General features: G+C 37.7%; 2 protein-coding genes across 3 annotated transcripts; both read left to right on the top strand.

The window, feature by feature from the left end:
* Nucleotides 1–889: 889 nt before the first annotated feature.
* Nucleotides 890–12,927, top strand: LOC124155040 (prostatic acid phosphatase-like). Of its 2 annotated transcripts, XM_046528783.1 has the most exons (8): nt 891–1,018; nt 1,701–1,875; nt 2,457–2,555; nt 2,946–3,200; nt 7,646–7,825; nt 8,588–8,711; nt 10,087–10,292; nt 12,225–12,927. In XM_046528783.1, the coding sequence occupies exons 2-8, from the start codon at nt 1,744–1,746 to the stop codon at nt 12,477–12,479; spliced, it is 1,251 nt and encodes a 416-aa protein (XP_046384739.1). In that variant the 5' UTR covers nt 891–1,018; nt 1,701–1,743; the 3' UTR covers nt 12,480–12,927. The 2 variants fall into 2 exon arrangements, with proteins under 2 accessions (XP_046384740.1, XP_046384739.1); XM_046528784.1 differs by lacking the exon at nt 1,701–1,875 and having other exon boundaries at nt 890–1,018.
* A 1,041-nt stretch (nt 12,928–13,968) lies between these two features.
* On the top strand, nt 13,969–23,978 carry LOC124156033 (lysosomal acid phosphatase-like). The gene is made up of 7 exons (XM_046530327.1): nt 13,969–14,199; nt 15,113–15,211; nt 15,905–16,162; nt 20,460–20,639; nt 21,920–22,043; nt 23,030–23,232; nt 23,705–23,978. Exons 1-7 carry the CDS (start codon nt 14,044–14,046, stop codon nt 23,849–23,851), a joined length of 1,167 nt encoding a protein of 388 aa, XP_046386283.1. The 5' UTR covers nt 13,969–14,043; the 3' UTR covers nt 23,852–23,978.
* Nucleotides 23,979–24,050: the final 72 nt, after the last annotated feature.

Raw genomic sequence — 24,050 nt, 5'->3', positions numbered from 1 at the left:
CTATAAGTTGACTATATGTTATGAATATTTTTCTAAATAGCTTGAAATACTAGTTTACAGTTATTTTATATTCAAAAATGCTATCTAAAGTTTTATTAGTCCAAAACTTCTGTTGTCAACATGGCTTTAAGGCATGTTTTATATAAACTCAGAATTGGAGAGGGAAAGAGATTCATTTTGGCCTAGTTGCTTAGTTAAATAAATATTCTGTGGGAGGAAATGGTAAATTTGGTCAAGACTCATAATACCAATTTATAGTACTACATCACGTAAATTATTAGTGAGACAATTTGATATGACAAAACCTTAGAAGTCCCCCGTACTATTTCCAAAGAAGAGAATATTTTAAACAGAAATTATTTTCCATAACTTGTAGGAGAGGTAGCGCCGAAATTATCTCTAGGCACCACAAGATGTAATTTGTTTAAATTAAACAAGCGATAGCAAGATAAAGCCGAAGACCTAAAGCGCATCAACGTCATGCAGAGTGGTTAATGAACTATTTGTATCTCAGCCGGTTCAAGTTCAAGGATGGTACAAGTTCCATTGCAGGCAGCGCCAAAAATTTCCTTATCCATAGGAATCCCATAGACTCAATTGATACAGTGTCGATGGTCATTTGGTAGGTAATAGATACTCCTTCCGCACTTCAATATACACAAAGTACCGCATTGATACAGGCCGTCACTTTGTCATTCTATCTTTCCTTAGATCATAATTTGCTTACTTAGATGTAAGAGGCGGTGACATTGAACCTTGATAAATGAAGTTTGCTACTATAGTCACGTAATGGCGAACGAGAAGCGAGAACATAAATCATTCACTCAACAGAAGACCTACTCGCCGACTAACATATGGCCCCATTCTTCTTAAACCTTTGGGTTGGGCACGTGATTCAGAAGCATTTAAAAATGCGTCTGAATTTGAATCAGAACGAAATGCAGCGAAGATACACATTTCGCCATAGTCGGTTTGCTGCCGGCAGGGAACACTGAAGGCTCTCTAACTTCTCAAAAAGGTACGTACATACCAATAAAATTGCACAAATAAAGGCAAGAATTGAACGTTTAATAAATTATAGAACTACTCCGACCAGACGGGAGTATATCCCATTGCTACTCCTCTGTGGGCCTTGCATTTTGTGAGAATCCAGTTAAGATAGGGAAGGATTTTCTGATTACCATCGAAGTACATAGAGCACACTGTTTTTTCCTGGGAATTTCTTGAAGGGAGGGAGCTAACTCTTTTAGGGGTATTCTTATGCTGGAAAAGTTGAAGTTGAGTCGCCGAGTAGGGGTCTCTCACTTAATCGACTTGCACTCGGAAGGCTTTGAAAGACTTTTACCGCAAATACTAACACCAAATACAATAACTAAACTATTTTTCTTTACCTGCAAAATATTCATTCATTATTCTTCAACACAATGCAATGCCCGTTCCTCAAACTCCATCACTAACATGTCAGTTAACTGATGCATCCTCTGTTATCTAACGACAATAAAATCAATCATAGAAATGGAACTTAATTCTATTTCTAGAGATACTTACTGGAACTAGATAATCAGGTAAATAGCCGGAATCTTGGGCCTTCAGGAGGGAGTATTATGAAACAACTACATGCTTCACTTGGAGAATAATATCCTTGATAGCTTTCAAAAACAATACATCGCACAAAGACAAATATTATTGATTTTTTTCAGGATCTCTAAGCCTATTTCAAGCTGAATTCTGTTGAAAGCTAAAATGCTTCCGATGATGCGGTTTCTCTTTGGCTGTATCATCTGCCTTTCAGCAGTGGCAGGGGTCGACCTTCAACGATTCCAACAAAGACTTACTATTCCACCAGAAAATGCCATCCTTGCTCAGGTTTTCATGGTAACTTAAAAATATTTCAACTGCCCGTGTAACATCCATTCACTTTATGGATAATGTATCGAATATGAATTGATAATATATCGCCAGTCGGTTTCAGTTCATTGAGTAAATAATTTATGGCACATTTATTTGAATAAGAAATGGAAATTCACGAAAAAATCTTCCTGCAAAACTTCCCGTAGTTGAAGAAATATTTTAATTTGCAAGAGACGGAATTATTTTCCGAAAATTATCAATAACTTGAATTACGGTAGCATCAAGATTTAAAAAGTAGAAATAAATTAATCAGGCGCTGGAATCCATCCACCAAAGGAATAAAGGGTTGCAAAATTAACGTGTTTTCCATTAACTATAAAAATGAAAACAATATAATTAACTTAATCAAATACCATGTTTGATTGGCCAAAAAATTTAATAATATCAGCCAAAAGCACAGAAAAAAATTTACGTTAAAAATTTCATCATGTGAGAAAATTCCGAGCCATATTGGTAGTTCACCATTCTCAAGCGAAGAGTGGACAAAAATGGTATTATGTAACATTCCCATCGAACACGTTATCTCATCATGTGCTCTGTATTAGGTCTATCGGCATGGAGAGCGGAATCCGATGATGGCATATCCAACCAGTCCATACAGCAACGAAACAGACTGGAAAGAAGGATTCGAGCAACTGACTGTGGTAAGTATTTTTTTAATATTCCAAATACACCTACATCGTATCTTCAGAGTATGCGAAAAGAATGAAACAGGAGCTCTCATTATCTAATCCGACAAATATTCCTCGTTCGTATGAATTTTAAAACACAAATACACTTCCTCTTATTTTAAACCGCATGCACCTATGCACGTTTCCCGTAATAAAAATACGGTTGTGCTCTCACCTCAACATTTCTATTTTCACAATTGACAATTATACTGGACACGCTGCACTCGACCAATTTTTACCCAAAATATGGATGGATGTAGGATAACTAAATAGGTGACATTTTTAAGCATATTTTCTCATCTTGACTAAGTCATAAACTTCAAAGGTAACTTCATTTAACTCTCATTTTTTCCAATTTTCTAGAGGGGCATGAAGTCCCACTTCGAGTTCGGGAAATGGATAATGGATCACTATGGCCCCAATGGACTGAAATTCCTGCCACCAGAGTACAACCAAAGGGATTACAGGGTATATTCCACCGATACCGACAGAACGATACAGAGCGCATTAGCAAACTCAGCTGGCATTTACGTTCCGAGGACTTCCCGGGGAATAGATGAGAGTATTCGATGGAACGCCATACCTGTTAGATCAATCATGGTCAACGAGTATGACACTGTGAGTATAGCCCTTCTTTTTTTTAAGATTCTTTGGCAGTGTTTTTGAATTCAGAGGGAGCGACCGACAGACGAAGTCGCTTCCGCCAAGAGGTATGGTGGTATGGTCGAGAGGAACCCGACGTTCCTGGGTGCTCGCATAGTGAAGAGGTAAGAGGTGGAGGTAGAGGTAGAGGTCGCGGTACCTCGAGGTAACACAAATACATTGTTTGTTACGGCGCGCGCATGGTGAGTAGGTCGAGGTAGAGGTTGATATATGTGTATTTATGACTGAAATTACTTTTGTATATGTTTAGTTTGTTTTTATTTTGATTTCTTTTTGCTGATTTGATGGTGGTGGTGGCTATGGTGATGAGATATAAATAAGTTATTGTAATAAAAGAAAGCGATCTTGAAGTGAATGTATATTAAGAAAATATTAAAATACAGTGTGTCAAGTGATATTTTCCTTGTGTTAAATCGCTTTGATACGTTAAGGTGTACCTCGCGGTTCACCAGGAGGTCGCGCGGGACCGCTTTCAAAGACAAAACGAGTTTGTCTTTCGTGTGTCGTGTGGAATATCGGGAGGCTTCTTCGTGCGTCAAGGCCTATTTCATGTGATATCCTAATGTTTTTCTGAAATTTGTCTGGATAATACTTAAGTTGCAAATACAGATGGTGATATTCTCCCAGATCTTGTCGCGCTTGATTTATGGCATGAGCACTAGGCCGGCCCTTATTTTTCAGAATTGCGAAAAGTTATGTTTTCCTGGTCTCAAAATGATCCAAATGGTGTTTATATTCACGTGTTAAAATTTGGTTACTTTAAAATAACTGCAACCCGTGCCCCAAGGGCCCTAAGTACTAAGGACCCTCAATTGAGTTTTTTGGGGCCGAAAAAGCGCTATTTCTATGTAAAACGTCCTTTAAAACCGATTTTCTGTTTGTTTTAACCTATGTCTAAGCGTTTAGGATATATTGTCCGTCGTAATGCAATCCCCCCCCTAGGGCGCCACCCCGCACCGCGGCACCGCTGAGGTATGTCCCGCACCACTTACCAGAGACTTCCCCTCAACACCCTCCCCTCCCTCGGCAAAGACTTTGCTCCTGATGCCAAGATCTAGCCTCTGAAGAAATGTGCTTACTTTAGAAAGAATTTAATTGCCATAACAATACTTCCAATCCAAGAGATCAATTTATTTTCACTCTGTCCATGAATTTCGGTACATTAACCAAAATAAATTAGATTTTCATTGTATTTCTAATTTTTCACTGACATCCCATATTTTGGCAATTAAAGTGCCTTTCCGCACGTAAGGGTTGTATTGCGATGAAAAGTCACACTTATTGTTAGTAATATTTTGAAAGCTCTCTTCCTTCAACGTGACTGCCTAAAAATCTTGAATTAGTTTCACTCCTCTCGCTGCACAATCATTTCCCACTTAATGACCCCGAATAATTTGCAAATCGTTCTTGTATGTTCATCACATTCTCGCATCTTCACATCAAAGAATGCAATACATATTTACAATACATTAAATAGCTTTCTCGAATTAGTGGTGACAAAATTTGGTATAGATACCTTAGTCATGTCTTTACGTTTATAGAATGCCTTCTTCGGTGGATCATATTTTCCTACACAAGACCACATACGGCGCATCACGTTTTTTTCACACCTAGAAATGGATCCGTCAAAGAATGACAGGCATACCAACTCCTCACTCATGTACCACAAGTGGTTTGAGCGCTGCTTTCGCAACGTCCAGGTTAACACTTTCGTAATTAACAAGTCTTTGTAGGAACTGCGGGTCACTGATGTGAGCTAATGCAACAAAAGGAGCGGAGAACCACATCTTTTCATTTCTTCTTGAATATATTGAAATCTATTCAACCAATAACTGCATTTCGTTCTCCTTTTTATTTGCGTAAGAACTTTATTTCTTCAGCCCAAGCACATTTATCCGAAAGATTAACTGCACTTTCCTCCTCGCGCGTCAAAAATGCAATGGTACCGCTCCTTGCAATGTCAAGCAAATCATCAAGTTTTGTTACGAAAGATTCTCTTCTCTTCATATCCACGGTAGTTCGCGCTCTCTTTATGCCGTTGCACGTCCATCCATTCTTTGCGTCATTTTTCTAACTTTTCAATCGCCTTATTTTCCGTAACAACAGGAATTCTAGTTTTATACTATGGGTGAGACGCATTTCTCACGGTTTTTCTCGCACTAAGTCTTACAAATTTCGAACCCATTAGGTGATAGAGAAAACACACAGTACTTCTCTCACTGTCGGTAAATTTGAGCCGAGTATTTCTTCACTTTCTTTTCCAACCAGTTCAATGCCTGGATTTAGTCTTGATTACATGCCTTTCCTTGTTGGTCTATTCTTAAAATGAACGTCACGTTCATGATAAAGTATTTATTTCACCACTTTTCTCCTTACATACTAAAAAACTTAGCACTTCCACACTTTGCACACTATACACAAGAACTATCTCTATCTATCCACAGTGATCTACATCCGTGAACTGACTGCCTCGTTTCATCTTCCTTGAATATTTCTATTTACTGTTGGAGCCCTGGAAGCCCTGCTCATTCCCTTCATTCCTTTATTATTCATAGACACATTTGTAACACATGCTTATAATATTTTGTACATAAAAAGCACTTTGGAACAAAGCCTGCTGGAATGGTTCGCGGCCGTATGGCGGCAAAAATCAACGTTTAAGGGGTCGGTACCCAGTACATAGGACGGCGTTGAAGGGTTAAAATTGACATTATAGGGTATATAAAATTGACATCATCAGGAGCAAAGTCTTTGCCGAGGGAGGGGAGGGTGTTGAGGGGAAGTCTCTGGTAAGTGGTGCGGGACATACCTCAGCGGTGCCGCGGTGCGGGGTGGCGCCCTAGGGGGGGGATTGCATTACGACGGACAATATATCCTAAACGCTTAGAGATAGGTTAAAACAAACATAAAATCGACCCTAATGAACTTTACTTTTACGTTTTACATAGGGATAGCACTTTTTCCACCCCAAAAAACTCAATTGAGGGTCCTTAGTACTTAGGGCCCTTGGGGCACGGGTTGCCGTTATTTTAAAGTAACCAAATTTTAACACGTGAATATAAACACCATTTGGATCATTTTGAGACCAGGAGAACATAACTTTTCGCAATTCTGAAAAATAAGGGCCGGCCTAATGAGCACTGAATTCGCGATTACCTAACGACCAGTCAGCCACCACTTACATGCTGATAACATGCCGTCACCATCACCACTACCGTCGCTTAACATTGTAAAAATGTTACAACTAAGCAAGTAACCATTATACTTGATGCCACACGGTGAAAGACTGGCTTGTGATCGAGGCAATGGAAAAGCCGCGCACGTAAACCTCTTTACTATGCGATACTACCTCTACCTCCACCTCAATATCAATCTCTACCTCTATCTCCACCTCCATCTCTACCTCCTCACCATGCGAGTACCATAAGGGGCCTCTTGGAGAACGAAATGGCGCTATTCGCACCATCTAGTCCCATTATGCATCTTGGCCCGCTCTTCCTGTGCTTATTCTGCAGGCATTTTTAGCATGAGTGTCTTTGTGTGTACATCCCCGCGAATAATACAGTTGAAGCCGGGTTGGCGAAAAACGGACGAGTTCAATACGTTACGGCTGTTGGAGCACTTCATCTTGCAATTACATAAGCTCTAATGCTTATATTCAGTAGTAGGTACTTGTTAATGCACAACATAACTCAGCCTTATCTTTTAGCTAAGCTAATAATTATATTTTAGTATACCGGGACTATCCATGGTGTTAACTCCACGGTGTCATCCGCAACGCACGAATTGTGCGAAAAATCAACTGAAAACAGATAAAAATCAATCATTCGCCTTGACCGAGATTAGAACACCGACCTCCCACTTTCCGGTCGAGTGCCAGTTAAGCTACCGAGGCGTCACTCTCCCCTGTGCAAATTTGAAGACAATACTGGACAAATGTGGGTGATTCACGGGTGAAGTTATCACCGTGGCTAGTCCCGGTATATTTAAATTAGTCAAGAGCCAACAACTATATGTGTTCAAAGTTCGGGCTTCGCTCTCCGGCAGAGGCGCTGTGTAAACGATTTGGACTGATTGTCGGATAATAATGCTCAGCAGTCCATACCACTTTGTCTGGTATAGTCCCTTAAGTTCCACTGGGGAGAATGACGCCTCGGTAGCTTAACTGGCTAAATCACTCGACCGGAAATCGGGAGATAATCGAGTTCCGATCAAGACGAATGATTTTTTCTGTGGATTTTAACACTAATAATTAGACTTCTCAGAAAATAACCGTTGAATCAAAATACACCGCGATTGTCATTGATCATATATTGCTGGAAGCTAACATCCAATACGACATCGGAATGCGGGTATTAATGTCTGACATGATTGAACATCGTGCTGATCTTTGCTTGCAGGTATTCGGACAGTTTTGCCCAGCGTTAACGGAGATATTGGATAAACTAAGGAAGGAAAGGTTTGGTAACATGAAAGCAAAATACCCAGACCTGTTCCAATACGCACAGCAGAAATCTGGAATGAAAATACTAGAAAATCCATTTCTTACGGTGTTTTTGAGTGACACATTGAGAGTCGAGGTAAGAATCGTTTCATAACAATTCAAGATAATTAAAATATAGCATTATCAAAAATAGTAGTGTAAAATTGAATGGGTAAAAAAAGAAGCACTTATATTATTTCTTGTAATTCAATCGGCATTCACACTGCGTAGCGGACACATTTAGCGGAACAGCTAGAATGGAAATTTCGGAAAACTCATCGCGCTACACAAAACATATAAACTGAGAAAAGAATATAAAAAAATAATTTATAATCTTAATACTTAAATTCGTCAAAACAGCATTTGCGAATTCCATAACAATTCTTATTCAAAATTTTACGGTTAGAAAGGCAACAACATATTATTTGTTGGCTACTATAGAAATTTTCATCCACTCGTGTTGTAATAATGCAGTAACAGAGTAGCGGGAGATGAATGGGATTGTAAAAAACGTGAAAACATTTTAAACTGCTGTAAATGGGCTCAAAATAGAAAATTAAAGATATTTCTCGGCACTAATAAATAAATTATATAAAGAGTTACAACAATTAGGTACATTCAGTTTTCCTTTTCTCTTATATAGCTAATAAAAATATAGATATAACGCAAACAAACAATTTCTAATTTTAAATTAAATTAAGAGGAGTGCCCATCAATCAAAATACTATTTTTTTAAGGTAACTTTTTTCTCGAAATTCTAAGTACGATTAGCTTGCTATCGTAAAAATTACTGAATGCAGAATAATAATATATTTAAACTCATTTTTTGACTTGGCATGTGTATCGGTGGGCTGAGAAGAAAAGTGTAAAAGGAAAGATTCCAGGTTGGGCAGAACCAATATTCCCGAGTCCAATGGATGTTTTCTTCAAGGAATTACTGAATGAATATACAGACAACGAAAAGATAACTCGTCTTACCGCAGGTAAGAACACAGTATCATTACATTTTCAATGCGTATGTACAGTCGAATTTTTTATTAATTGGAATACTTCGACGGATCGGCCAATTTACGAGAGAAAGTAAATTGAAGTTCTGGAGATGGATTTATTATCTAGCATGAGCTGCACAATTCAAGTGGTATTAAGCATTGCACATACTCTGTATACATTTCCCTGCGGTGACGTAATAGTAATAATATGAAGGGAGATGGGAGTGTTGTTCAAAGTTCCCCCGAACAGGTGTCATAGAAAATACCGAAATCCAATTTCCGAACTGCGGCGAAAATGGCGTTTTCAATTTGTTGCAATACTTTTGAATTCGACCCTCGACCCGTCTTGTTGCGAATTTTCCTCATGACCACATTTTTACACTCCTCCTCGACAACATCACCCACAGCAAAGGAATATTCTCAAATGGGAGACGCTATCGAGACGAGATAATCATATGGCACTTTCTTTAAATATAATTTAGAAATACTTAATCTCAAAGACTGGCTCATACAAATTCCGGGCCACTTAAGTGAAATAGTACACAGCGTGGGGCCCCGATAAACCAATCCCTCTATGTAGTAAAATATATTGAATTTACAACTTCTCGAAAGAAAAACTGAACACGAGAAAATATATAATAAGTTTCGGAAAAAAAGACCCTCTGGGTTGATAACTTTTTATATGCGCCGCGCAGTCTCTCCTGATCCTTATGCGATCTGAAACCCAAGATAAAAATACCCGAATATTTTAAACTCCAGCGAGGATTTACAGAAGAGAAGTCATTTATGACTGGGGTATTTTATTCCAAAAAAATGAAAATTTGTCCTCTTTGATTTAAAGGCCTACCAATCGAATTTCAATTTGTATTATTTCGATCTAAATAGATACTGCATCGTATGGCATGGTATTTGAAGGTGGCAACCGACAGCTGAGACCATATTCACGAGAATTAGAGGATAAGTAGGGAAAGCTGGAGATAAACCCGGCGTTAGCTATAGCCTACTCTAATTGAAAGACACCAAGAGTACTATATTTATGTATAATTATAAAGGTTTTTAAATTTCATTATTTTAATACCCCCTAATCAAATCCTTGTGTAGGCTTTCGTGGTGTGTTGAAGATTAAGCGGAGAGGTTTATGGGATATGCACCACATGTTTCCATCTTCGTAGAAGACAGTTTCGGCGGTATTGCAGGTGTCTTCTTCAGGTCAATGAAGAAGACGAAGAAGCCAGCTGAAGTGCCGAAAAACTATCGTCTAAGAAGATGGACACACGAGGAGTACACGTATACCTCTCCGCTGAATATCCCCCTTATCCTAATTTTATATCTGTGATTTATTTCTTTTTTGTTGATTCCTACGTTTTAGGTCCTACTTTGAAGACCATCATAAATGCAATGGTTAACAACACAAGGGGTGAAGATGAAGTGAAATTATATTCCTTTTCGGCCCACGATATGAATGTGCATTCTATCAGGCGAGCACTGAGGGTCCCTTTGAGCGAGCTGGCAGATTATACGTCTGCCGTCATTTTTGAGCTCTACAAAGGAGAAATGAATGACCACTACGTGAAGGTATGTATTTTCTCCATTATATCTACCAATTGTAATCTAAGGATACAAGGATGAAAGCCGCCGACGTTTCTAAGGTCAGATATACTGCTGAGCTCGAAATTTGACTCTCCGGTCAATTAAAGATTTCACAAAATGTAGAGAACATATTATAATTAATAATATGCAAATTTTCATGCAAATATTTCCATTTCCAAAGTGATTCAATGAACTTCTGATTTATGGAGTTCCTCTCATGATTCCGCAATTGAAACCAAATGCATTAATCAAGCTTCTCCAACAAACTGTTAAAAATTATTGCTCTCGCAAATGACATCTTTCGAAGTAAAAAGGAAAAATAAATGGGTATAAAATTTTAATATTTCACTGTGTTTATTTTTAAGCCACCCTTTTTAAGGAGCTTGAGCCATCCGTTGCCATAAGAGCGTAAAGGAAATATTGAATCTTTAAACGAAATTTACAAAGAAGTGCTAGCCTAACATTTTCAAGCGACATTCAATGAATTACAAAAAAAATTATTTTTCCTAAAAACGAGAATATTACAGTATATTCTTTTCCCTATGAAGCATCGTTAGCTGCATCGAACGTATCCATACAAATGTGAGTGATTCAAATGGAAACTATTATTTTTAATTCCAAAAAGAAACAAAAAATAAGCATGATCTTTCCATTCTATTCGGGTTTTTCACCGCGTTTGTTGTTTTTTTTTAAAGACAACAGTTTCGCTGGCATTACAGTCAGCGTCTTCAGGTCGAAGGTATGTGAAAAAATTGGAAAATTTTTCCGCCTTATATAGGCGGCGGCGGCAGCTGATCCGCTGCTGCAAACAACAAACGCGGTGAAAAACCCGAATAGAATGGAAAGATCATCTAACCAACGCCGCGAAAATCTTCGAACCTAAAAAATAAGCATGTTTAAGTATGCCGGAACTAGCCACGGTGATAACTTTTACGGAATCTTTCGCACAAAAAATAAGAATTTTTTCAGACCCGTATTAAACAGCAATTTCTTTTCGCAAGACCAATCAGTTCTTGGAAAAGGTGTTTAAATGATAGTGCAATTGAAATATTTGTTTTGATGTGTATGTCCTAGATCCCAAAGAAGTTTTACATGACGTATATAAAACCATAGACACCCAACACGATAAATAGGTCTACTCTTATTGACAATGATCCTACATTTTAAATGTAGTTAGTGAGTGAATTTAATCTCGCAAAGTCAATATTACACCTACTACACGATAGGAGGGTACTTTCACATTCCACGGCCATACGAATATTACGTATTTTTGTTATCCGCTCACTGCCAATCTGCAGTGTAATACAAAACCATGGGGCTAGGGGCCTGGGGTTTTTCACTTGGGTTGGGGGGTCCAAATACTGCGTTTCAGCTCTGCTCCACGTAGCAAATCAAAACTCGAACAAAGGTTTTTCTCCGACAATTGAGAGCCTTACAAGATGTCCCAAAACGAATAACCCTTTTAAACAAATACTTCGCATTAACTCGCAGTGATCTAGCAATATATACAATTGGGAAGAGGATAACCTCAAATTTCATGTGGCTACTATAAACAAAAACTCCCAATACCGAAGAATGGAAGAGAAATGGCGCCTGAAAGTAAATGTGGAAAGAGTGAGGAAACTGACTGTAGTACAGGACATATTTGGCTATCTTTTGGACGTAGCCGTGCATCCAAACGGAGGCACCATGAGCACCTAAAAAATCATGTTATTTCAAACTTTTAGAAAAAACTGAACGCCAGTTTTCCTATCCAATTTTCTTAAAAGTATTCATAAAAACATTAAAAACAATTATAATTCTTTTGGAGGCTGCGATTATATACCATTTCATTCAAGTTAAATGAAAAAAATGGATATTTACACTTTTAAATAGTGTTATGCTGCTTCAAATTTTAAAAATATTGTTTTCCTACAGGTGCTCTACCGCTCAGGACCTGGTGACACAGAGCCACTGGGTCTTGTGATCCCCGGATGTGGGGGCTCCCAATTCTGTACCCTCGACAGATTCATCGAAGTAACTCAGAATTTGCTGCCAGGGAACTTGGAGAAGGAATGTGAAGCGTCCACAGAGGAATTCAAAGAACTCTCGAAAGACGAGCCAACCTTCAAGAAAAAATATAAATACCCTTACAATGTAAAAAGAGATTATTACAGAAGAAAGCGCAATTAAATACTGTAAAGTATTTCATTGATATAAACAGAGGCAAAAATAGCATAAGTTGATTAAAAAAATCACAGGGTAGCATACCTAGGATTATAATCATGTAACAACTACCATGGAAACAAATCACGTGCAGATCGTTCATTTGTGTACAATAACGATTAATCAAAGCGTCATTGTATAAAATTTCCCTGCCAATTTCGGCTCCTCATTTTAGAATGAACAACAATGAACAACAAACAACAACTCTATCTTGTAATATCTTCTGCAGCATTTTATCTCCAATTGGCCTGTGTTTCAAACGATGTCACAATTATACGCAGTGAACATATCATAATGCAACCTTTTTCACACACTTCAGTACTCAAATAATAATGCAGAACACATTTTGATATGATGAATGAAAGAAATGTTTGTATATGCCATCATTGTTAAAAATAAATCGCAAAAACATTGACTTACACCTTAAATAATTTATCTTGTAGAATCTCATTTTTCCTACGCAAATTAAGGAAAAAATGTAATTTTGGGGGATCGAGTTAGTGTGGAAGCTATAAAGTTGACTTCCCACCCCACGGGCTCGAGTTCAAGTCCCGGCGGTGGCAGAGAATTTTCAGAGACCGCCCGATCCCTGCTTGAATGTTGTGTGGAGGACATTTCAAGCGCAACACTCTGTCCGTCGGATGGGACGTTAAGCTGTGGTCCCCTTGGCGCCTTTCGTTAAGAGCAGGCTAATGCCGACGCCGGGTTTCTCTCTACCCTTCCTTCCCTCATGGCACAAATGTCCTCAGCTGTCGGAGAATTATTAGGTAATTATAGCTCGTGAAGTATATAGAATTAGTATGTAGAAGAATAGTGAATTATTAGTAAATTAGTGAATTATAGCTCGGCTTGATATATTTTTAAAAAGCTAACGAGCCACAATAGTGTTGGAGGTGGCCCTAAGAAATGAAATGAGACTACAACATTGAAAACGAAAAAATTAAACTCATATGGCTGAATTCACATTGAGCTCTGTTCTCAAACATTCAAGCCAACTTTCGCCTTGTATCTCTGAATGAGATCTTTGATGCTACTTAGGAGCAACATTGGGTTATAAAGGGTTGATTAGCTAAGATTAACAACGAAACAAGCAAGCAAAAAACTGCTCCAATGATTTGGGTCGGAGATCAAAAAATAGTTGAGACAAATAATTTCAGGTCTTAGTGATATAAAGACGGTTACAATCATCGCCACTTCAGCAACAATTTTTCCCCGAAAAAAACTTATGAGCGAGAGAGTAAAAATTTCCAGAAGAGCAATGCGAAAAATGCACGTACCTTGCGGAAATCATAAGTTAAGCAATTTTGAGATAGTAAGAGAAAGACATGGCGATTAAGGTGCATTCCATCACGAAGTTCACGGATCGCTTGGAGCACATGCTATCGTCTTCACGACTCATTGAAAACAGGTGACAAGTGTCAAGGTGAATTCCGAGAGTGCAATATGTTGATGTCCAAGGAGTTGACGGAAGTCATTCATCCCAAAAACCTTCCAAGACAAGTCAGAGGAACTGCTTAGAGCCTGGTTTGCCATGTTTTACCGCATCCCGAGCCTAGGCGGGCTCAGTCCCTTTGTGAGTCTACTATCTTTAGCATTGCTCGCCCACAACATAGACGCAGCATCAAGCGGAGTGATCAATTACGGCGGAGATGTGCCAATTGGGAGCAAACTCGTACAGGTCCATGTGGTATGTATCCACTGAGTAAGATCCTTATTTATCCCTATTATGAAGCTCATCCAAGAAGTATTACATCGAAAATGCTTAGCGCGATTCTGTTCGAGTATCGGCTATTTTTTCTTTAACGACGAGGAATACGATTTATTCTCAAGTCTGTTAAGTTTCTTAAAAAAAAGCAGCAGATTTTTTTCCGCGGATTAAAAGTAACTAGGTAAAGTATTCAGGAATGGGCAATTCGTTAGATTCCGTAAAGTGGCCCTCAAAATTCTTAATAAAGTCAGACTTTTTCACAACTCCAGAAAATTTAAAAATTATTTAGTACTGGGCATTTTATGTCACGGCTTAATTTGAACATATGCAATAATAACAAAAGATTCTCTTGAGGAATTAAATGGGTGCAAGTAATAATCATCTGAAATAATCACCAAAAATAATCCCTTATGTGCTTGTCGTCACGATTTACTATTGGTTGAAAGGCAGTAAATAAGGAATAAGTACTGCAGCTTGAAAAAAGTGATCTTTAAGTTTTGAAATATATGATTTTGAACGATGCATCGAGCGAATTTTGAAAATAGCTTTTACAAATTCCGAGCCATATAAGGCCATTTTTAAAAGCATCGCGCAAATCTATTTTCTGGTAAAAAATAATTAAATTTTGCGTTGAAATTTTTTTTCCTATGCACATTAACCGTAATTTCTTACACTTTCAAAAAGCTATTCATAAAAGCCCCAATAAAGTAAAGCCCATATACGGGCAACTTAAGCGTTCTATAAGAGTCTAAAGGCGATAAATATGGTACTGTTTAAATGTTCAACCATCAATAAGAATAATTTTAAATAAAGTTAGTACACATATCTTGAGATTAGTTCGAACAGAGATTCATTTCCCAAGGTCCAGATAATATAAATTTAATATGCACAGATTTACAGGCATGGTGACCGGAATCCTAAATCCCCATATCCAAAGAGCCACTATCACGACCTCAAGAGTTGGCCCGGAGGATGGGGTGAGCTAACTGATGTAAGTAGTTATTCCTGGTAAGAATAAAACTGGTTTAGTTCTCATTACTATAAACACCTCGTAGATGAACGGAATGAATATTGATAGTCACCTACATTAACAATAGGTATATTAATCATCTTATATGAATCCTCTGAATAATCATAAATTCATTACCATACGTACTACAACAAAAATTTTTAACTTAAATGATATATTTTTACGTTATAAACATTTTAAAATATTTTAATTTCTCATTTTCTAATGAAGACAAAAAAGGGGGTAGATGACCAATGAGCGGACAAAAAAAATAAATAAAAAAATGAATGCAATTGACACAAATATTTAATTGATACAACTCCTCCTGTATGATCCAACTTCCGTGACGTAAACTTCAACTTGAATTCATATCCTCTAAGGAAATATTCGCCGCAAACTTCTTATGATCGAAGGGCTTTGTACCATTTTTTTTTATAAATAATAGATTTTCGCAGTCTCTAAATACAATCCCTTTACATTAATATTATTTTTTCTCTTTTGTTGAAGGTCAAAGGGCGCATAAGTAACTTAATATTTTACGTGTTTAGAGTTGAGAAAATTTTCCACTGATTGCTAACTTTTTGAAGGGCACTGTTAAGCGTTTCTGAGGTAGTTCGTCATGAGTAAGGCACCACAAAAAAAATGAAATCATTAAGCCCTTGCGCTCAATTACAGACTGGAATACTGCAACAGATAAAATTAGGGATATTGCTGAAGGCGTTGTACGGACCACAGAACTATGGCCTCTTACCAGAAGAGTTCAATGTGAAGATATACAAGTCCGTAACTACGGATGTGGACCGCACAATAATGAGCCTTATTGCCAATCAAGCTGGACTTTGGAGATCCCTAAAAGGCAAAGGAATCCACGAGCCGGACGTCCAATGGAACCCGACCCCCTTCCGGGTCATCGCAGACAACAAGTATGACACGGTAAGGTTACGAAAACAAATCACCATTCCCTATCCCGGTAATCACAGCGATTACATTTGCCATCGTCATTTTGCAATCTCAGAAACAGCGAGTTATGTCTGTAGGGATAGCGGATGAGGGCCCATGGTGGCCGCCGCCGCGGTAGGGAGTCCACCGACGCCTCCGGGGTGAGGATAGGGTTGGAAGGGAGAGGATACGAAAATCCCAACGCCGTCATCAGGGCGGCGCGGGCCACTACCATCGAAACCATAATTTTACAAGTTTCCATGATTTTCTACGGAAAGGAAAGATTTCCCTATGAAGTATAAAAACCCTACGATTTTCCGTAGATGCCCGTACGGGAACCTCTCAAAGAGGAAATTTTGCAATGTGGCACTGGAACTGCTTGAACCCCCCAAAACGCCAATAATATTTCAGCTGTCTGGTCGTTGTTTTGAGCTGCTACGCGAGACAAGGTGGTCATTTACAGGGTAATTAAACAGAAACATATGCATTGGGAGGTATTAATGTCGCCTACTTCGCTGCCAATGCATTTGGTACGGGGACAAAATGCTGGTACATCTTCCATTCCAAATCGATTCTATTTTATCAGTGACTTCGTTCATAAGTTCTTCAGTGGTTGGCTCTCTTCCATTACACTCTCCTCCATAGGCGGATCCAGGGGGGGGGCACGGGGGCACGTGCCCCCCCCCCCCAGACCCTCAAAAATATGCAAGATTTTTAATACGGTCCCATTATGATTGCGTTCGTTTTATATTACGAGGTATCGTTGTGCCCCACCCAGAACAAAATCCTGGATACGGCCTTGCTTGTGCCCCTCCCAGAAAAAAATCCTGGATCCGCCCCTGCTCTCCTCTCAGCTGAAGATTTACATAATAGCAATTTTTCATTACATAGGCGAGCCGGAGCTGAGTCAAACACCAAATCATTAAACATACTCACTATCTTCAATTTAAAGGCAGAACATCTCGCCGTCATCAGTGTGATTCTCTCAAAATACTTTTTCTTCGATCCCAACGCATAAGATCAGCCGTTTGATTTACACAACATACATGCTCGGTCAAAAAATATTTCACCAAAAAAACGCAATTGACAATCAACGTTATTACTTCTGTACGGATCCATGGTATCGTATATCTACCAACTTAAGTTCTACAACGGTATCCTCCAGTTTTATAATGTCGGGCTCAGGATGGCTGTAATCCGTCAAAAATAATATGTAGCCTAAAAAAAAACGCAATTTTCAATCAACTTCAAAAGTTCTATACACCATTGCCACCCAGCACGAGACCCATCCCTCCTTAACTTTCATGACCTAACGCTCCCGAGACTTACCAAAGTGCGTATAAACGAGAAACGGTACCCATTCCAAGCAGATTAGCCACAGAATGAGACATGTTTTGTCACATCCCCGAGTTTCGTGTTTTTCACATTTTAGTCTGGTTTATATCCACCTACAAACACCAAATTCGTTTTCCGACTCAACTGAATGACGCTTTTCACCAATTCAGCACGTTCTCATAATCGCACAGCCCGACAAAAAAAATCCTCTCACAATGCTCACATTAAATAATATAAATTTTTACCCCGATAACTCCTAATTTTTTCGAAAAAAAATGAATTTTTCGCCGCGAATACGTCGAGAAATAGGAGACGGATCGATTAACGAAAAAATATTTGTGCCTTTATTTTTCAAACTATCATAATGTACAGTAAAACATATGATGGACAAGTCAATTAATTTAAAAATACCCCATTATGAACTTCAGTTATCATTTAGTGATCATCCTGTAGTGCAGTACCATACTTCACTGTTACAATATCTCCTTTTTTTCCTTGTTTACACCTACTGTACTTATAGATCGTTTTCCCCCTCCTCCCTTTCTCCGTCTACTGTTTTCGCCATAAAGTTCTCCCAAGTAAATTCCCATTCTCTCATTCAACATGTCCAATACAATACTCTTTTCGTCTGTACTGTCGCCAAAATTTTTTTTCCTCTCTGACTGATTGCTATTCCTTTTTCCTTAGAATCATAATTTCACGCACTGATCCTGTACGAAAAATCCACAGAGAAAAAAATAGCCTTTACCGGGATTCGATCCCAGATCCCCCGATTTCCATTTGAGTACTTTAGCCAGTTATGGTTCAGAGGCTTTGTGCATTGTGGGTATTTCCATAAATTTATCACCGTGGTTAGTCAGTCATAATGAATGGTCATTCTATCATACGATGATCATCCATTTCTCTAAGTATAGTAAATCAGATTTTGCTAGAGGTAGCCTGGGTCTTCCTCATGATAACTTGGAATTTTTTCTGACACAGTCTTCAATCCCCTTTGCCCTTAATCACCATGGTGTCTCCTGCCTTTTTTGCTTTCTTGCCTTTCTTCCTTAGGTCAGGGCATTAAAGTCTCTGAGTAATAAGCCCAGCCTTATAATCAGGGTTCCCACTCTAACTAAATTATAAAATTCACGGTTTTTTCCAGGTTTTCACGGTCTAAATATCGTCAAATTCACGGTCTGTTGATAAGCCATTTTAGGCAGAAATATTGATGACGTAACAATCACCGCCCGCACGTTAACTAAAAATTAATTAACCGCGACAGGCGCCATGAATTCAAATGTAGCAATGAAAGTGCTATTTCTCATGGCGTCACCTATCGATATAATATCAAAATTTAGGTGAAGGTTAAGGGGTTAAGGTTCTGAGTGGCAAAATGGAGGGAGCAGTGAGGTTGGGAAGTAAAGAAGTGTCTGATTTTTAGCCAGGGTTAATGAACACTTTGTATGCCGGTCTTCCAATTACAGGCTCAAGATCAATGTGTCGTCATGGCACAAGGACAAATAATTGCACTTCGAATATACGTGTGGAGATAAATGTGGGGACAGTGTCTGTATGTGGCTCGACCTTGAAACATGATTGAAATATCATTTTTTCTTATCTGTCAATTATAGTTCTTTTTCTATAAGTTTGAGAGATTTTTAAGGTTTTATGATGAAATTCACGGTTATTTCCAGGTTTTTTCACGGTAGACGAAATTCACAGCCTATTTACGGTTTTAAGGCTTTCACGGTTAAGTGGGAACCCTGATAATATATTACCTAGGGGATTAATCCCCTGGATATTGCTCGATCTACACCTCGCAGGCCAACCTTGGCAATGCCAATGCATGAGAGTAAGGCCTACCATACACATTCAGTTTGGCCTCAAGGCTTAGCCTTTTTCAGCCTTTTTTAGCTTTTTGTGCAGTTTGGTCGGAACCTCATTGGTTTCCCACTCGGCCATCCGACCGACGATCCGCCTCAAGGAATCACCACACACTGTCAGTTCTTCCTTCAGTCCAGATCTTGATGCCAAACTGAACGTGTATCGTACGCCTAATACAGCCAGCCCAAATTTTTATTTAAAAAAATTAAAATATTTAGTTAGCAATTTGTTCAGCCATCAAATTGAATACATTTTACCATGGTATCGGCTGGTCTCTATCATACTGAGATATTTACATCGTTAGTGAAATCAAATGCTGTCATTGACAATTTATGAATTACCTATATTGCATTCCGTAAACCTAGCAAATACATATATCACTGCAATAAACCTATCTAACACAATGAGGCTGAATGAAACAAAAAAATAATTACCACTCTTAAAACTAGAAAAATAAAGACTGAAATAGCAATTACTAGATTTTAGCAAACAAAAGGCAAAAAGCTATTGATCTGAGATTGTAATTTACATTGGTTCAAAAGATAAAGGAAATTAACTTAAGGAAACAAGCAGATGATGCCACTTGCAAATATGCATACTGCTCAGCTGCTTCTTCTCTCAGGGATTCACTGATCACCTATCACAATCTTTACTCATTGTCAAAACTAAAGTTCATCTATAAAAGTAACTATGCCACTGAAACCCAAAATTTTATGTGGGGACCTACTCCCATTCCATTTGACATCAAATGACATCCTGTTCATGATACATATATCCCTTTCAGAGACCATATTATATTATCATTGAGATAGCTATAGGAGCAAAATCTTATGGGTCCACTAAACAATTATTTGTCATCCAACGCATCACTCCTCAAAATCAGAACTTACAACTTCATGAATATTTACAACAGAAAATAAAGAAACAAATTTTTTTTTCCTGAATTATTTGTGCAAGTACCCAAGTATTGGTGTATGTTTCTTCAAATGAAAATTAACTCTACATTAGTAATAAAATACATAAACATATAAAATTGAGAGGGCATTTGACACAGGATATAGTCCTAATCAAATCATATTCTTCTTCATAGATTTTCGGTCAGAACTGTTCCAAAGCTGAAAAATTGGTGGATATGTTCAGAGATGAGCGCTTTGAACAGCTGAAGAATGAAAACCTCCAATTATTTCAGTATGCACAGGAAAACTCTGGATATGAAATAATGACTCATCCAACCCAGATATGCTGGCTTTATGACACTTTAACTGTAGAGGTGAGTACAAGGTTAAAAATACTGATAAGTAAAAAAAATCATTTAACCCTTCCATAAATATTTATCTATTCCTTTTACCTGGAAAATTTCCAGTAAATGACTTGGAATCTTTGCCTTGAAAAACAAATAATTCATTATCACTCAGGTTTGAAAGCAGAAATACCCATCAAAATACGATCACAATTGATGAAAAATTCAACAGCAATGATATGCATCTTCATTTTCAGATAACACAGGACAGCAAAAAATTTTTTTTCGATCTCTGATATCATTCCTACTAATACCTATGTAAAATGATATCCTGAATTCGAATCTGGCATCCGCTTTCCTCCATCACCCTAATTATAGAAGTGATAAAAATTATAGGTGGAAGCTCCCACCTATAATTTTTATCACTAAGCAATAATTTGGAGGAATGAAAAGGTTTAAATAAGCATTTATATTTCTTATTAGATTTTTGAGAGGTGAAAAGTTCTAAACCATGATCATTTATGGTTAGGATGTAGATTTGGGAGGATTAGTTTCCTTAAACAATTAAAAAAACACATTAAAAATGATCAACATTTCCTTTTCCCACAATTTCTTCACTTATTTTCTTTATATTTCAGCTCCCATTTCATCTTCCCCTACCCTAAATATTCCAGAATGATGGAAAAATAAATCAACAGCTTATATCAGCAATAATAAAAATATTTAAGAACACGGCATAGACACATAATAAAAATGTGTGCCAACAGTTGTGTCAGGGCCAATTAACAATCTACCTTTAGTTCCTAGCACACAGCTTTTTCTCAGAACCAAAAGGAATGCTTTTCAAATTCATAAATATATGGCAAGGGAAATTACTTCAATAGTGACAACTATCTTCTTCTTTTAAGCCAAAATTGAAGTACACACATACAAAGAAATGTTTACATTACAATCAAGTAATCCCTGAACCAGGTTTAACACCAACTTCATTGCACAGTCATCCACTACGATTTTGCAATAAAATACAGCCATAATATTCTTCAAGCAAGTGATGACAAGGGACTGAAAATAAATGAACAGCTCATGAAGCAAGCTTCATTTGAGATACAATTCCTATGAAATGAGAGGTCAAAATACCAATACACCTTCATATGTCAGTGATAAACTTGTGCAAATTTATTTGAACTGAAATGCCTCATGCACCCTACATTGATACTAGCAAGCACCTTCAAAAACCAGTAAGGTTTAACAAAGAATATATATGTACATATAATATATGTAACTCTATGTTTTCCTTCACATGAAATCAGTTACTCCGAAAAGGAATAATCCCAGAGTGGGCAAACGCACTTTATCCAGAGCCACTTGAATCATTCCTAATGGAATATCTCAAGGCTGGATCACTGACGGAGGAAATGAGACGTTTGACAGGAGGTATGTATACATTGTCATGTTCCTATTCGTTTTTTATATACATAAATACTAAGTTACTTAAGGTTCTAATGAGGTTAATGTTAACTAAAGGTTGGGTTGAAAGAAAACCATGGTCAGAAATCAATATGGTTAATAAACATTCATACTCTGATTTAAATCACTGTGCCCTTTCGCTATCACCCAACAGAAGATGTCAGCCTCCTTTTGATGACCTGGCTAGAATGCCACAGAAGAAGTATTGGGTTTAGTTAAGTCAATGAAAGTGAATTCAAACCCCATCCAGTGCCCAAAGAATCTGCTGCCTTGTTTTCAGTATACTTATGTACTTAATGTGATAAGCACAACACAGTTGCATTTCGAGGTTGAAGTGCTATTTGTGAGACTATGGGTGCTTTCCAATCACCTTGCGCAGATTAGCTCACATCGCAACAGATTGAAACACACTAGCGCAGACAAACAATGGTGCAGGATGTGTTCCAATCTGTTTAGCGCAGATAACGTCACACCTGCGATTGGAACACGCTCTGAGCTAAACAGTTTAAAACAGATCAGCAGAGATACGCGATTCGAAAGCACCCTATATAGTATAACTACTGATCACTATGCTTCCTCTCAAACCCAATGGCCCGGAAACTACATTTGGAAATTTATTTCATTCTGGCCATATTTCTAGTAAATACAGCCTCAGAACACTAGTCAAGTCTGTTTGACCTGGCATGCTATTCAGGTTATCCTATCATCCTCTAACAAATGTAGAACTTGCCCATTGGAAGCTAGACATAACTGCATCTAATATCAGTTAACATCCTCCTACTTTCACAAAATAGAGCTGAAGACAATGACAGCTTTGAATAAAATTTAAGAGCCAGGAGCTTAAATTTCCAGAAAAAATATTATGCATGCCTTTTGTGGAACTAAGTACATACATACATAATTTGTTAACATTAGTCAGCAATACATAAAGCAACTTCTGATTGCATTTGAAGGGCCACTCCTCAAGACAATAATAACTGCCATGAAGAACTTAACGATGGGAAAGGATACAATCAAAATGTATGCCTACTCAGCTCATGAAACCAGCATTTATGATGTACTTGCGGCTTTGTGCTCACCACCAAAAAAACCACCTGGATACACAGCCACTCTCCTCTTTGAACTCTTTCAGTACCAAAATTCCTTCTTCTTAAGGGTAAGTGACAACATTGTCTTCATCAAAATAATGCCCAGTAAATGAGTTCATGAATATCAACCTTCATAGAATTACTCGCTAAATTCTAAGAAGTTTAAATGCTTAAAGCTGATGCAACGTTCAAAGCTTCAAAGCTAAATGATATTTTTACAACAAGTACATAAAACATTTTTTGTTAGCTGTATTACAGAGGGATTAAGTTTCAAGATTGCAAGGTAAAACCCAGTCATGAATATTCACATCAACATTTAACAGAACACGGAGTAAAGAATTCAAGAATTACCAAAAAGTACCACATCGAATGTATTGCATTAAGTTGTATCATGGAAAAAATAACGCTTTCACATTATTGACAATTTATTCACCAAATCATTCTCAAAAGTGTTCCAAAATTCCACTATGAAAAGAAAAATTATAAATTACAAAATTTCTCCTGTACCCAAACTAAATTTCATTTTTTTCCTACCATAAGATACTCTACCGACCAGGACCAGATCAAACAGCTTTTCCAATGAAAATACCAGGATGTGGTGAACAATACATATGCAGTTTGAAGAAATTTGAAGAAATAACACAACATGTTCTCCCTAAGGACCTAGTGGCGGAATGTACAGTTTAACTTCAATGATGTTGAAATTTTACAACTATTAATCATAAAATCCTAAAACATGAAGTCACCAATCACTATGTACCACTGTGTGTAAATAACACTAAGAAAGGTTAATAAAGCAACTAAGGGAAGCCTTTTCTCAAGCTTTGGCTTTCAGGATTAGATATTACGGATCAGTTTATTAAAACAGACAAGCAAAAGATAGAAA

This window comes from Ischnura elegans, chromosome 3 (genome assembly GCF_921293095.1).
Source record: "Ischnura elegans chromosome 3, ioIscEleg1.1, whole genome shotgun sequence".
Taxonomy (NCBI): Eukaryota; Metazoa; Arthropoda; class Insecta; order Odonata; family Coenagrionidae; genus Ischnura; species Ischnura elegans.
The sequence above is the reverse complement of the archived record's forward strand: the minus strand, read 5'-3'. Positions and strand labels throughout refer to the sequence as shown.